The sequence below is a fragment of the Phaethon lepturus genome, unplaced genomic scaffold (assembly GCF_000687285.1).
Source record: "Phaethon lepturus isolate BGI_N335 unplaced genomic scaffold, ASM68728v1 scaffold4625, whole genome shotgun sequence".
Classification (NCBI taxonomy): Eukaryota; Metazoa; Chordata; class Aves; order Phaethontiformes; family Phaethontidae; genus Phaethon; species Phaethon lepturus.
In genome coordinates, this window is record NW_010542501.1 from 1 (window position 1) to 15,300 (window position 15,300).

Below are 15,300 nucleotides of genomic sequence, written 5' to 3' on the forward strand. Positions count from 1 at the left end.
AGTTGTGAAGTCCATCCTTCTCCCGCACAAGGTAATTCAGGGAAGTTCAGGGATTGTTACACCAGGGATGAAACAAAGTAAGCGTAACAGTTTCTCCAATGCTTATAGTCTCTTAAGCTCCTGAGATTTACCTAAGTCCTACAGCCTCATCAGCTAGTCTGGGGAAAAAAAAAAAAAAAAATATATATATATATAAAATCCATTATTTCATCCTCAAGACCAAGTGCTGAAGAAGGGACAATATTAGGCATGAAGTAACTCTCCCAATCAGCCTGCCAACTGGTTCATAGTTGGATTTGATCACATACATGTGATCAAACTATGCTATTCTTTTAGGTTTACCATTAAAACTGTGAAAGAAAACAGTTCAATAAGCAGAACCAGAGAAGTCTCCCCTCCTGTCTTCAACAAGTGGAGTTTAGTCTGCATTACAGCTGATCCTATTGTGGCAAATAATTTATCTGTCATAAAATGCAGTTATGGATGAAATGAAATTGTCTGTTAATCCAGGATTCACAAAGTAATCTTGCGACAATATTTTTAAACATAGAAAAGTTGAAATACAGATTCTGCTAAAATATTGCAGTGTAGTTCTTAGGCAGTGTTCCATTTTGTAATCACTTTAATATTATTTAGAAATCAAATATATGTTTACAATTTTTAAAGCATAGAATAACACTGAAATGGAAAAAAAATTGCATTTATTTGGTTTGAAGAAACTGTTCCTGTGGACCTGAAATAATTTTATTTTCTGCTGCATGGCTGCATTCAGCCATGGCAGTAACTTAATCACTCAGTCACAGCTGTATCTCCAAAAAAAGTGGGGGCTTTTCTATAATCAGTCTTGATTATAGTCCTATATATAGGGTACTGAGCAGTCTGGCCCAATGCAGAAAACAGTTACGTAGGTAAGCATTTGAGTAGTTTACCACAATAATGACACAACTGACATGTAACAATGACACATTAACAACTACATTTTGATGGCAGATTTTATTACCATCTTTTCTGAATTTTAATTTAAGTTTAAAAACTGCACTTAATCATATGAGATATGATAAGGAGCTTTAACTAATTCTGCTACTTTTTCAGGTTCCTTAGGCAACACAGTAGATGCGTAAAATTTACTACCAAATACTATTACATGTAGAACTGACCATAGCGTTGCACAAGTATTTTCTAAGATGTGATTTTATTTATGCAGAAAAATTCCTTTCTTTGATTCAGAAAGGAATTTCCATTGTATGGGAAATGGCACTTACCTAAAACCTATTTTTCTACATTTTCAAGATAAAATAATTCCTTTTAACTTTGTAATATAAATCTCAGTTATATAATTTAAAGTGAAAATACAAAGAACTACAAAAATAAAGTTTTCACCTTACAAAAATCCTTCAACCTCAGACCAACAAGCATTCTGATGATTATCTGTTTCATTTTTACAAAACAAATACCCTTCTGTGAAGTATTTTAGTGAAAGTGGCAGTTTCTAAAGGAAAATTATTCTATTAGGAAGTTTTAGACCAACTCTAGGTATTTAGACCCACTTTTCTCAGCTGCAGAATGTTTCTTTTCGGCTGTTCACGGAAAGAAGACGACAGAGTTCACAAAGTACACATTGCTCTAGGAAATGGTATCAGACCTGCTGTCTGGAAAGAATTTCTGATGAGGTTTGGCCCAATCAAAATATTTGAATTCTACAGATCCACAGAAGGAAATCTTGGTTTCTTGAACTATACTAATAAAATAGGAGCTGTGGGTCATGCTGGCATCTTCTCAAAGGTAATCAAATCAACCAAACAAACAACTAACCAGCCAACCAAAAAAAAAAAAAAAAACACCAAAGCATATGAAAAGCAGAAATTATAAAGAACAGGAAAATGTACAAGGAAGAACCTGCTTACTACAGTCCAGATGTAGCAAAATTTTGTTCGTGGAAACAGAAACCTTATTCTTAGCCCCTTACTTGACACTGTTCTCCGCACATATATTGTGAAGCTAGAATAAACATATAAAACAAGTCTGCCGAAGCTGAAACTACTGCTTCGTGTACCCAAACTTTTTCCCCAGAATATTAAAAACTCCCTGCCTGTATAGAAATGCCTATCCACAGGACTGATTAATGATGTTTTTTGTTGAAGTTTACTTACCATCCTGAAAACCCACAGGTATTGAGTGATGAGGCAGAAATTAGTTTTGATTTGACTTTTGGTATGAATCAGGAGATATATGTTCCAGAGCAAACTTACACAGATTTACTCTTTGACTCCATCTTCACACATTAAAACAAGCATAACATTTTCTTCTCTGAAATAAGAGAAGCAAAAATTTTTTTAGCAAAAAAAATTTCAAAATTCTCAGCAAATAAAGGAGAAAAATACACATTTCAAGATATCTAAACTATAAACTTTATATATATGACTACTGTTGAAGCTCTCATTAGAGATATACATCTTCCACCCATAAAAATGCCTTGACAGTCTCAAATGCTTTTCCTATTTGTATTCAAATGCTTTTCCTATTTGTATTCAAATGCTTTTCCTATTTGTAGAGACTCTTTGTGAACCGTCAACATTATACTACAATAAAATACTGTAATGTTACTAAAGATTCAGAGCAGTTAACATCAAAAGGAGATTAATGCTTTCCAAACTACTTCTGCTTTTAATCTGGGATGCCAAAAATGCCTTCCCATGGCCATAACAACTCTGCAATGCTTTTGAACTTAGCAATCTTAACTAAAGAGGAGGTGTACATGGCTGGGGCCAGGGAAATTAAAAAATGGTGTGACAAGACCTTTTTGAAGCAGGCAGGTGGGTCCCACGGGTGTGTGACCAGCATGGTGGGAAGTGCGGCGGCTGGGGGTGTGGGGGTGTCGCACCGGGAGGAGCCACCTCTTAGCAATCTTAATTCTATGGACAGGAGATGAAGGCAGTAAAACCTAAATCAAACCATTGAGCTGTATGCTTCCCCTGGGATCCAGCTGGAGAAATTTTTGAGATATCTATAAATTTAATTTGGACTTTTTATCAGAGAATCTTCTAGATTTGCATTCCAGTAATGTTAAGCCTCTATTTAGAAATGTACAGTAGTTTTAAAACAAAATTGACAATTTGATCAAAAGCACTGTTTCATTTTATATAAATGATTTGAACCTGACCACACTCTAAAACAATGGGTTTCTTTTTTATTGATAAAACAGATGAACACTTCATCTGTATATGTATACTTAGTGTTCCTTAGCATGCTGTGAACACTTTCTGACAACTGCTTCTCAGAATACTGGCAGTATCTTCAGGCTGTTCCAAATCTTCCAAAGTCAATAGGGTACTATCCATTAATTCAAAGCAATTTTTATCAGAACAATTGGAAAATGAGTAAAACAGTGAGGTTTTTAAGTATGTGTATGCACTTTTTTTATTTAGCTACTACATTCTTCTGAGTGGTTGAAGTATGATGTCTGGAAACAAGAATTTATGAAGGATGAAAATGGAAGGTGTAAGAAAGCAGCCACAGGTAAGGAAAAATATTAGTTATCTATTAACTAACAGATACCTCAGTTTAGACGGTGATATTTTGGGGCAGGAACTAACTCTCTGTTCTGTGAGCAACAAGTTCTTGACATACACTTAGAACTTGAAAATGACACAGGAAAAATTTATTATCAATAGATCCACATAGGGATCTACTGCTAATATACCCAATAACAGATCCAAATATTTATAATATACCCAAATATCCAAAAATACAATAATATAAGAACATAATCAATATTCTGGGCTCAGATAGTTTTTATTCTCACACGCAAAAACTTGTTCATATTCCTGAACAAACCAGATTTCTTCATGTTTACTGTTTTCCAAATAAAATGGACACAGTAATTCCTAGTTATGCTGTGTTCGAAGGCCAGAGGTTTACAGAGGTTTTCTAATTTCCAAATTTGAAGTTCTGAGGAAGGACAGTACCATTTCAAAATCTGGATATTATTTTTTATATTTTTTATATTTTTACATGTACAAAACCAGATTTAACTATTTAGTACCTGGAGTTGCATAGAATCTCCAAACTCCTACTTAGAATGGAATATCCCTACTGAAAGATCCCAGGCTGAAGATAGGATGGCCTGACAGCTGAGAATATCTTCAAAAAAAATCATGAAAACTGACTCTCAAAAAGGACATAGCACTGCATTTTACTAAAGTCACATTAAGTATCTGTTTGTCTGCGTACACATGCATGAATCCGTGTGTGTTAAAGTTAACAGTTCCAGAAAAAAGGTCTTTAACATCACTAGTTTCAGTATACAGATTTAACTATAATTGAGATAAAATTCCAGAAGTCAAAAAAGAGACTTTTAGAGCAACACAGATAACAATATTTGTCATGCTAATGTCAGATTTCAGTGACACATAGTAGTACTGGTCATCAAAGCAGCAATTATTGATTATTGATTATTTCTGATAATACATTATTTGCTGATAATACATTATTTGCTGATAGTATTGAAATCAAGCAAAAGAATTACTATTTATTTTCTTGAAAAGCGCTTGCTTCCTCACTACAGCTACATTATAAACTGGACAAAAATTCTTGGTTTCTCAGTGAAATTGATAAAACACCCAGTTTCATGACACAACTAGAAAAATTTTGCAAGTTGTTACACATACTTTTTAGATAACTCTGAAGTCATCACTTGATGTAACGTGAGACAGTAACGACAGTAAATTCCCAAACTGGAATAGAGAATCATCCTGTAAAACTGACTGGGGCTTAGGACAACTCTTTTTTTAAATACAACATTTTTGGTTTGGTTTTTATTTTGTTATAAAGCAGGCATCCTATTTGCAGCAATGCCAGCTCCTCTTCTGAATGGTAATACGAGCTTTCATTCTACTTTCCACATGTAGAGTTCAAAACAATAACGAGGATTTAATATGGGAGGCAGATACACAGCTATGAAAAAAACTATTTGTTTGGAAATACCTCCACACGTCAGTTGAAGGAAAAACAATAAAAATCTTTAGAAGATGGAAATGTCTTTTAATCTCAGGAACAGACTGAGAAATAAGCCAGCATCTATCATAGCTATGGAATAATAAAAAAAGCATTTTAAAAGGGTATTCAGAGCCAATTCCAGTGAAGTCAATGGATGTTTTGCCCTTGATATAAATGGGACTTATACAGCCCGTATAGAGTAATGCCCGGTAGGGATATGCTGCAGACTTCAGGGACTCCTTGATATTTAAGAGGCTCAGGCAGATTATGGCTTGCAATGCTTGCTTCCACACCAGCACAGTACTGAGAGCAGTAGCAACCCTGTCCTCCAGAAAAACATAAAGCACAAAGAGGTCAGGTCCCCATGTGTACTCTTTCACTACCAGGACCCTTCTCAAATGACAGAATCATCATCCTTTCACTGGGCAAATGCTTTTCAGGGTAAGTGATGTACACTGTACTCCAAAAAGCTCTGCCCTAACATCATGTTCCTTCTTACACTCACCTATTTCTATTGTTCAGGAAACAGTTACAGAAATGTAGCAATAAGATGAGTAGAACAGATGTGGCTTTCCAAAAGATTTTTAATATAATACTTTATGTTCTAAATGGCTCACTGTAAATATGGACTTTTGCATCCCCTTTTCATGGCCTGCAGGTGAATCTGGTCTTCTCATTGTCCAAGATACTCAGGATGCCCCATTTTCTGGATATGCTGGAAATGATGAAGCCTCAGAGAATAAACTCCTGCGTAATGTGTTTGTGAAAAGAGATGTGTATGTTAACACAGGAGACCTCTTAGTGGTGGATGAGGATGGCTTCCTCCACTGACCGTGTGGGAGACACTTTCAGGTATAGTGGAGTTAACAGTAAATCCTGTGAGCTTGGAATGAACCATATTCAGGACAAGATGACACAGCTCAGACTTGAACCTGATGAATATCAATTTTGTTTTAACAGAAACATTAAGAATCACAATTAAAGTCCACCGAAGTTCACACCAACCCAGTAGAATTTTTCAAATTTGAGTCAAATAGCACTTCTATTTCTTTTAAGTTTGGGGTCTCAAATGCGGTGGCACTAAATCAGAAGAGGATTTATCCATCTACACTCTTCAGTTAAGAATAACAGTAGTTCACATTAAAAGTAGTGCTCCATCACATATAGCCATGAATAGAATAAAAATTTCTTAGCTAATATCTACATTATTTTAAAAAATATTTTCAACAGGTGGAAAGGAGAAAATGTTGCCACTGTAGAAGTGGTGGAGATCATTGGTATGATGGATTTTGTCCAAGAAGTTAATGTTTACAGTGTAAGCATACGAAGTAAGACATTCCTATAGTTAGAGAATACAAAATTAAAATAGCAATTTCCTGCTCTATCATTTCTGTTCTTGCAACAGAATGCATACTTATATGTAAGGAAATAAATGGTGTCAACTCAGCAATTCAGGCTTTTCTACAGTCCTTTGAAATTTCAGTTTCAGTAAAAAGCTGTACGTAATAAACGTGACATGCTGAAATTTTGTAATGAATGGCAGAAACATTGGGATGAATTAAAACTTGTAACAAAGATGTGAGAAGTACAAAGTTATAAACTACAGAAGACTTCTCTTAGGCTACAGGCTTTCATCTGAAAAATGGTAAAACGGGGCATATTAGAAGATGACATGTCTGAAAACACTTGTCACTATCTTGAAAGTACAGTCCTAGAAGATATGTATTTTTTCATAATTCCAAATCACATATGGTGCTTCATAAAAACATACAATACCATACTGAAAAACTGTAGGTGACTAAATTACAAGATGAGGTGGAAAACTGCTCAGATGATGCATCTGTTGAATGAACAGGTTGATGAAGGCAAACTTTCCTGTGGTGCTGAATAGGTGTCCTATGTTTCCTTTGGATAAGGCAAACAAAGTCTAGTATTGAAAGAAACTAGTCACATGAAGAAGCTATCAAAAGACAAGCTACTACTTAGCACTGATGGGAGACACAATGGATTCAAATAAAGAGGATATATGAAAATAAAATGACAAAGGCCATAATCTGAATGGTTTATCAGCAGGTGGCTGTCAAATGCAAATATGTTCATTTGTGAGAGATGGCATCCTCAAGTGCATGCAAATAAAACTGTAATCAAACTTGGAAAGCCTATCTCATTTTCATCTACAGCTGGAGCTGACAAGAACTCCTCAAAGGGCTACTGCTATTTCAGGTAGTGAATAGCACATCAAAACAAAACCTGAAGAGCTTAAGAATCACATTCATTCTTGGCTGTACTGTTAAAAAAAAAAACTAGATAGCATAGTCTTTCATATTTCTGAATCAACCTGAGTCTCAAATATTACCAAAACAAACTTTATAGCATATTACCAATTAAACAACTGCAAGTTAAGTTTCATGAAAAGGGAATACCCATATTTTATCCTTCCAGTGCCTTGGCCACACCTCACAGCTGCTCTTTCATTCTGGACAGATTTAACCATGGCAGCTCATCTCTTCAAATTTAGATATTTTCTCCATTTGGAATTTTTACTTGTGTTCAATTAAAAAGAAAGCAGAAACTATGTTTGTTACATTTTTTTTAAAGGGTTTTATTTCTGTTTTCATGTCAAACATAATTTGCTGCTTGTGATTTACTAGGAGGCATTTGCCCTATTTGTCACTAATCTGTCTGTGGAATAGAGCAGAAAACACTCAGCACTGCGTATACAATGTACAATAGCCACTAGACTTTATACAGACCAAGTACAGCCTAATACATGTCTACGTCCATCTTTTGCAGTAGTCATTTTGGAGGTGCGTTCAGCTTTTTATTGAACCAATGGTCACTCTGATTTCACTAGGCCACTATGTTACTAATGTTAAGATTGAGCAAGGTAGGAAGAAAACCTAGCAGCCAACTGCCAGCGATACAGAATTGCTAACAAAAGTAGCATTTTTTTAATTGAATAAAAACACTGAAAGTAACTTTAAGTCTTCCAGTATAAAGTATTATGTGTCTTACACTCAATGATGTCTGAGAGGATAGGGCAGATATTTCACAATATCAAAATATTTGCTCTGATCAATATTAAATCCCTCCAAATGTCATATAAGACTCACATACACTCTTACTTCTCATAATATTTTTCAATTTTTTTAGACTATGAAGGAAGAACAGGGGTAGCAGCTATTGTGCTTAAACCTGGCCAATCCTTTAATGGAGAAAGACTTTATAAGCATGTTGTGGACTTCCTTCCAAGTTATGCCCAGCCACACTTTGTGAGAATCATAGTAAGACAATGAGTTGCCTCCTACTTGTCTTTGTCTTCTGTCTGACCTGAAAATTGGTCTCTACAATCACGGAATGAAGGAATTAATTTACAAACAGTTTCAAGAATTGAAACACAAAAGGTAATACTAGTCTGAATTATTGTTGTTATTATTATTATGAAGTTAAGCAAATATTTGATGAATTAAACTTGTATTTTGCTTTAAAGTTCCATTCATACCTAAAAATACTAAATGTGATTAATAACTTGGCAAAGTTGGATTTTGTTTCAAAGCTCTTAATCTTTAACTAGTGTGTTTCATTCCTTGTGTAATCCTCACAGGATGACCTTCAGCAACAGGACAGGAGAGCAAGAACTGCAAAGAGCAGGAAAGACCCCCACATTACATCTTCTGAAAGTTTCTAGCAGACAGTTTTCTGCTGTTATGGGATACTGAGAAGCATTCAGCAGTTTTGCCTCTCCCTAAATATTGACAAATTGTCTGAAAGGCACAAATTTGATTGAGAGCAAGATGGGAACACAACAGATTGAGTAAGACTGGAGAGGAAGAGGATAAAAAGAATGTATACATTTAGAGAGAAATATAATTTTTAAGACAGCTTGGAATTGAGAACAGTTTTTCCACTAAAAGGTTACTGTACTAAGTAAATATATCTTCAAATGCAGTTAGCATAGGCCATACTATCTATGGTGCCTCAGGACAGCAGTGCCCTCTTCCGGGAAAAACCTTTGGAACAGACTTGTCTTTATGGTTCCGTTAGATGGAGAAAATCTATATGGAGCTCCTGGGTCTATATATGTGGAATGGATTAAACCTGACCCTATTTATGTGTTCTCTGAATAAAGCTTTTTTTAGCTAATTGAAGTTGAGTTTACTACCAAAGATACTATCAGTACTAATTAATGAATACTTAAACATGTGTACATCCTTAAAACAAAAACTTGTTGTTACTTTAAAAATATCTTAGTGGAAGATAATAGGATGAACATTGAACTCACAATTTTCTAAGTGGACAGAAAATGAAGTCCCTTCTGAAAAAAAAAAAAAGATGTGTCTTGAGGAAGAGTTCATCCTAATCAAGAGTGACAAACAAAAATATGAAATTCTCACACAAAATTTGATTTACGATAAAATAAATCTTGAAAAATTTTCAGCTCTCTCTAGTATGACTTGCAACCCTGGTTAACTGATTTCGTGAAAACCAAGACAGGCTGACAGTTGTTTTTCTCAACCTCTCTGACTTGACTCCAGAAGAACAGTAGAGGCCTAGGGAGAATGATGCAAAAAAGGGGGATACTCCGAGGCTCTGAGTATTTTTTCCACTTGAATTTTGCTAATTTAATTTTTTGTTTGCAGAAAGACATTAGGAAGAGTTTTCTAAGAGTATTCAGGGAGTGATTTCAGTTTTGTATTATTTGTGCCCTGTTTTGCTTTCGAGTTTTTGGGTTTGGTTTTGTTAGTCGGGGGTTTTTTCCCCCAAAAACTCATATTTCCATGTCAAAAAATCTGACTTCATTAAAATAAGGGGATCATTTAAAGAGAAATCTCAGCAATCTGTATTGGTAATACATATTAAAAATATTTAATATCAGTCCTTATTAAACTTTTACTCTTATCATGGCAACTTTTTAAATAATTACCAAGACACATTTATGCTAGCTATTCAATTTGAAGCCATCCTACTTGGTAATAATTGAACTTTATTACCATCTGGCAGCTATTCAGTGTCTGTGTGAAATGACTTGGTGGTCTAAGTATGGTTCCTGTCATAAGTGCTGCCAAAAGAGAGAATGAACTGGCAAAATTATTAGCAGTTTCAGCTCAGAAGCCAAAGACTAAATGATCTGAGAGTTGTGGAAATGGAGTAGCAGTGTGAAAAGGAAATCAGGCATGTTAGAGATCAAAACATAAAAACAAGTAAGAACTGAAAAGTGGCCTGTTTCAGCATGAGAACGAAAAGAAAATATTGGCTACATTGAAAACACAGTCCAAGTAATAACAATGCTCAAGAACGGTGTGTTTTAAACTTGCCCTTAATGTGAGCCACATTTTAAATGAGATTATTTTACATACTACTTCTGCTGTCATACACTGGCTATTGTGTGCAGACCAACTCGTTCAGTAATTGGCATTTGAATAACTGCTGTACAGCAACTGCTTACACAGAAAAACAACACAGGAAGGCATTTAACATGTTTGTATTTAATGTCTTAAATGAAGTTTAGCCGTTGGAAATTAGAGGAGAGCCAGTACCATAAAATCAGCCATCTCTCTGCAGAGCGTTACCAAGTGCCCCAAAACCCACAGCTTTTCTGATCAGCTGCACTAATGAAAGTTAAAGAAAATGCTTATTTTGAAACAGAAACTTGCAAGCTTGCATGTGGCTTTGACAGAGAAATGAATAAGAAATAAAAGCTGCATTTAAATTTAGATTTCACTGCACCTGTGAATCAGATCATTCTAACTGAAGATATTCTTTAGTAAAATTGTATGAACCATTCTATTCAGTAATTGCATCATATTTTCACTGATATAGGATGAAATGGAATATTGCACTTTACTTGAATTATTTCTTTTTTAGGATGTCATGCAAATTACTGCAACTTCCAAGCATCAGAAAATGCATCTGGTGAATGAAGGATTTAATCCAGAAATTATATCTGAACCTCTGTATTTCATGCATAAACCTGCACATTCCTATATTCCTTTGACAAGAGAGATATACAAGAATGTTGTTTCTGGTGAAATACATTTGTAAAGCATACAAATAAAATTACTCTACAATACAGAAAGTAAATTTCAAATATACTCCTGCAATTATTTCAAGAAAAGCCAGTATGCAATATTTGTTCTAAAAACATAAGATAATCAAATTAATCTTACTTTGATAGAATTTGGCTCTTTATAAGACAAAGCCACAATGGTTATGTGCATTGTGTAAGCTGTACTGCATCTGCTCATATTACTTCCCGGGCTCACACATGCAAATTTTCGTTTTACATTCCTCATTGGTTCAAATTATTTTTGTCTAAGGCACCAGTATTTTAATTTAGTTGAATATTTTACTCCTTTAGATCATAAGACCGATTCTGCTTTTAGAATGCATAAACGATTAGGCATTAATAAAATATAAAGTAACTCATGATATATGATATAACCTCATGAAATTTAACAAGGACAAGTGTAGAGTTCTGCACCTGGGGAGGAACAGCCCCATGCACCAGTACAGGTTTGGGGTTGACCTGCTGGAAAGCAGCTCCATGGAGAAGGACCTTGGAGTCCTGGTAGACAATAAGTTATCCATGGGACAGCAATGTGCCCTGGTCACCAAGAGAGCCAATAGTATCCTGGGGTGCATTAAAAAGAGAGTGACCAGCAGGTTGAGAGATTATCCTCCTCCTCTACTCTGCCCTGGTGCAGCCTCATCTGGAGTATTGTGTCCAGTTCTGGGCTCCCCAGTTCAAGAGAGACAGGGAGCTTTTGGAGAGTCTCCAATGGAGGGTTATGAGGATGATTAAGGGACTGGAACATTTCTCACATGAGGAAAGGCTGAGAGACCTGCGGCTGTTTAGTCTGGAGAAGAGAAGGCTGAGAGGGGACCTTATCAATGTCTATGAATATCTAAAGGGTGGCTGTCATGAGAATGGAGCCAGTCTCTTTTCAGTAGTGCCCGGTGATAGGACAAGGGGCAATGGGCACAAACGGCAGCACAGAAGTTCCACGTCAACATGAGGAAAAACTTCTTCACTGTGAGGGTGACGGAGCACTGGAACAGGCTACCCAGAGAGGTTGTGGAGTCTCCTTCTCTGGAGACGTTCAAAACCTGACTGGACGTGTTCCTGTGCAACCTGCCCTAGGTGATCCTGCCTTGTCAGGGGGGTTAGACCAGATGATCTTCAGAGGTCCCTTCCAACCCCTTGGGCAGTCAGAAACGTAAGCAAAATACTGCACAAGCACTACATGTAGACTTCAGTTCAATGTTTGTTAATTATATTATATATATGCAAAAAATATATATATTATATCAATATAATATTTAATTGCAATATTTTATGTGATGCTCAATTTCAGATTTTTATGGAAAATAAACATTCAATGTCAAAATACAGTTGTATTTAGTGGTCACTATTTTTCACAACTTATACTAGAACTAACACAGATTGAAGTATTTGCAAAAATTCATCCCTGCTGGCACATGACCTCTTCCTTTACTTACCAATTGTCATAATCCTGAAATAGAGTTCTCGTGAAAACAGACAGAAATTACTATAACTTACAGCTTTTTCTGGAAGTGAACACCTAGAACCTGTTAAAAGGTGCTATAAAGTCTTGCAGGCAGAAGCCGATCAGAGAATACAATATTAGCAGACCTGTTGGATGTACTTTCCTTGACTGTACATATCTGATTACATTTAAAAATCAAACAAGTCCACAGCACGTAAGGGAAAACCTGTCTACTCTGTATTTCCCTGAATTCACATCATCTTTTGTCTGGATGAATAAAATAGCTATTGTACTAAGCTAACTCTTGCCCCATTTGGAGCCCATTTTACAGACTTGCATGGTTCACTTTTTCCCAAACATGAGACTTTTTTTTTCTTGGTTTTCAGTACGTGCTACTACTACCACTGCTAATAGTGCTACGACTTCCATAATGCATTGAAACATGGTAGCTGACCAAAACACTACTGGTTTATTATAGAAGTACAGAACAGAAGCCAGCTGCACCCCAAAAAAGGTAGCACCCTTATCTAACATAAGTAACAGCGTGACTAATGAACAAACTTGATTATGATCATAAAGGCCTGTAACCCTTGATGATGCAGCGTATCTTTCAAGATCCATCACGGTGCCTCTGATATTTCATGTTATGAGAAATGTGTGACAAGACCTAACACAGCCACTGGAAATGGGCTGCCTGAGATCTAGAACCTGGTAAATAAAACAACTGTACAGAACTGGACAGCATAATATATCCAGCATACTACATCCAGTGTACTACATACACCTATAGCACATTGATGTCTCCCATGACACACAAGGTTTCTGAGCTTGGAGTAAGATAAGCAGAGCTCCATGAAAAAAACAGTATCCCAAGTTCTTACTCTTAAGAATTGACCATTCATGGACTAGGAAGAATACTGAGCACAACATGGATTTGAGGAGGGACCAAGGAATTCCAATAGTCTGAATTCAACACGTGACTGTAGATCACCAAAAATCTCTCCTGACTGAGGCAATGAACTTCTCATGGCTTGCTAAGAGCTCTCAATTTCTGGGCATTCTAGTGTCAAGAAAGGAAGGGATCAGTTACTCATGATTCTTGAATATAGTGGTTCCTGCACCTAATTCTACTGTGGTCTTCTAACACAAGAAACAATAGGACTCACCTAGAAGTCATCTTATAAGCTGACACCTTATTTTCAAAATGTCAATGATTTTCAGATCTGGCATGGTACTGAGACAGCTCTGGAATGGCTACTGTAAACAAAATGTTTGTATTTTTCCTACCATCTAAAGTTTTACATAAATACACACACAGGCAGCCCCTAGACACATATACTGTTAAGCTTTATGAGGACTATCCCTATATAACTGCTGAAGCCAATACACTCAATTAGGTTTGCAACATTTAAAGAGCTCCCAGAAGCTCAGGCAAAAGTCTGGTCACTTATCTGTTTTATTTTTATTATGGAGATGTACTACAGAACACTGTCTGCCTGTCTGTTATCTCCTCCTTTCTCCCTCACCTTTTTATTCTCTACATTCAACTCAAAAGTTAAAATAAAGAAGAGCACAACACAGCAACTCTAACCCTGGCTGCACAATTAAAAGTCAGTAGCTTATTCACTTGCACATATGCCAACAAGAAAAAAATTACGTAATAGAACTGACAGCATAAAATATAATGAAGTATTCATACAATGTACCAAAGAAATGTTTCACAGAGAGACTCTTGAAGCCCTATAACTTATTCGTAGCCTGATTTTAAAAGAACATAATATTTGTTACATTATTCACATAAACTTACTAGCATTATTCCTATAAAGGTGCTATCATCATTTACTAATCTCAAGAAAAATACTTCAAGGTCTACAGGTGACAGCCATTCTAGGAAAGTAGGCATCATTTTGCGTTTATGAAAAAGTTTCAAATATAACACAGTTTTGTAGATATATGCATGGACTTAAATGATAAATACCGCACCTAATACAGCATACTGCATTCAGTAAACTATGCTGCACATTAAATCAAGTATAACAAATTGCCAACACAGTGATTGTATATTAATTATAGATCATATTTAGCAGTAATATTAAAAGCTTTTGTCTTATTTTTCTATACATTGTAATAAAGAAACTCAAACTATATACAATTTTTGTAAAATATATTTTTAATGTATGTTCTTTAATGAAATAAAAAAATCTCCCCAGTAACTGAGAACGATAATGTAAACAGATAAAGCCATAATACTTAGTGCCAGGGGCAGTGATACTTAGAAAGGCTAGATGTCATATGACACCAAGGCATAGTAATGGAAGTATAAAATCAATGGGGACAAAGCCTTTCACCAAGCATTATAGAAGACATAAGATGCTATCAAGTCCCTTCATTCATATTTTCATACAATCTTAAAAGGAGCACATCAACTGTAACTCCACAGTAAAGACTCTTTTTTCACTGCTTTGGCAGTCTTTCTGAGGGTCATAAACCCCTTCATAAGCAGCCTTTTGTTTTATAAACAAATCTTTTATATGCCACTAAGCCACAGATCATTTATAATCTTTTATAATAATTTGTTGCGAAGTAATTAAAAGGTCTTTCATTTCAAAACCAAAACAACGTAATCTACTGAAAGACACTACTACAACAGCACTAAAGAATCACAAAACTAATCTGAAAGCTTATATTAGCAGGCACGCAGACACTATATGTAATTATATGCCATGTGCCTAGAAGAGTTGACTGTAAGAGTGCTATCCATATATTTGGTCATGTCAGGCACCACAGGACTGTAGCA

At 35.6% G+C, this 15,300-nt stretch overlaps 1 protein-coding gene across 1 annotated transcript; it reads left to right on the forward strand.

The window, feature by feature from the left end:
* Nucleotides 1–1,563: 1,563 nt before the first annotated feature.
* Nucleotides 1,564–11,037, forward strand: LOC104621517 (very long-chain acyl-CoA synthetase-like). The gene is given in 7 exon segments (XM_010288031.1): nucleotides 1,564–1,782; nucleotides 3,426–3,516; nucleotides 5,654–5,822; nucleotides 5,824–5,847; nucleotides 6,226–6,323; nucleotides 8,149–8,279; nucleotides 10,861–11,037. Coding segments are annotated over 7 exon segments (909 nt in total).
* The last annotated feature ends 4,263 nt before the right edge of the window (nucleotides 11,038–15,300 follow it).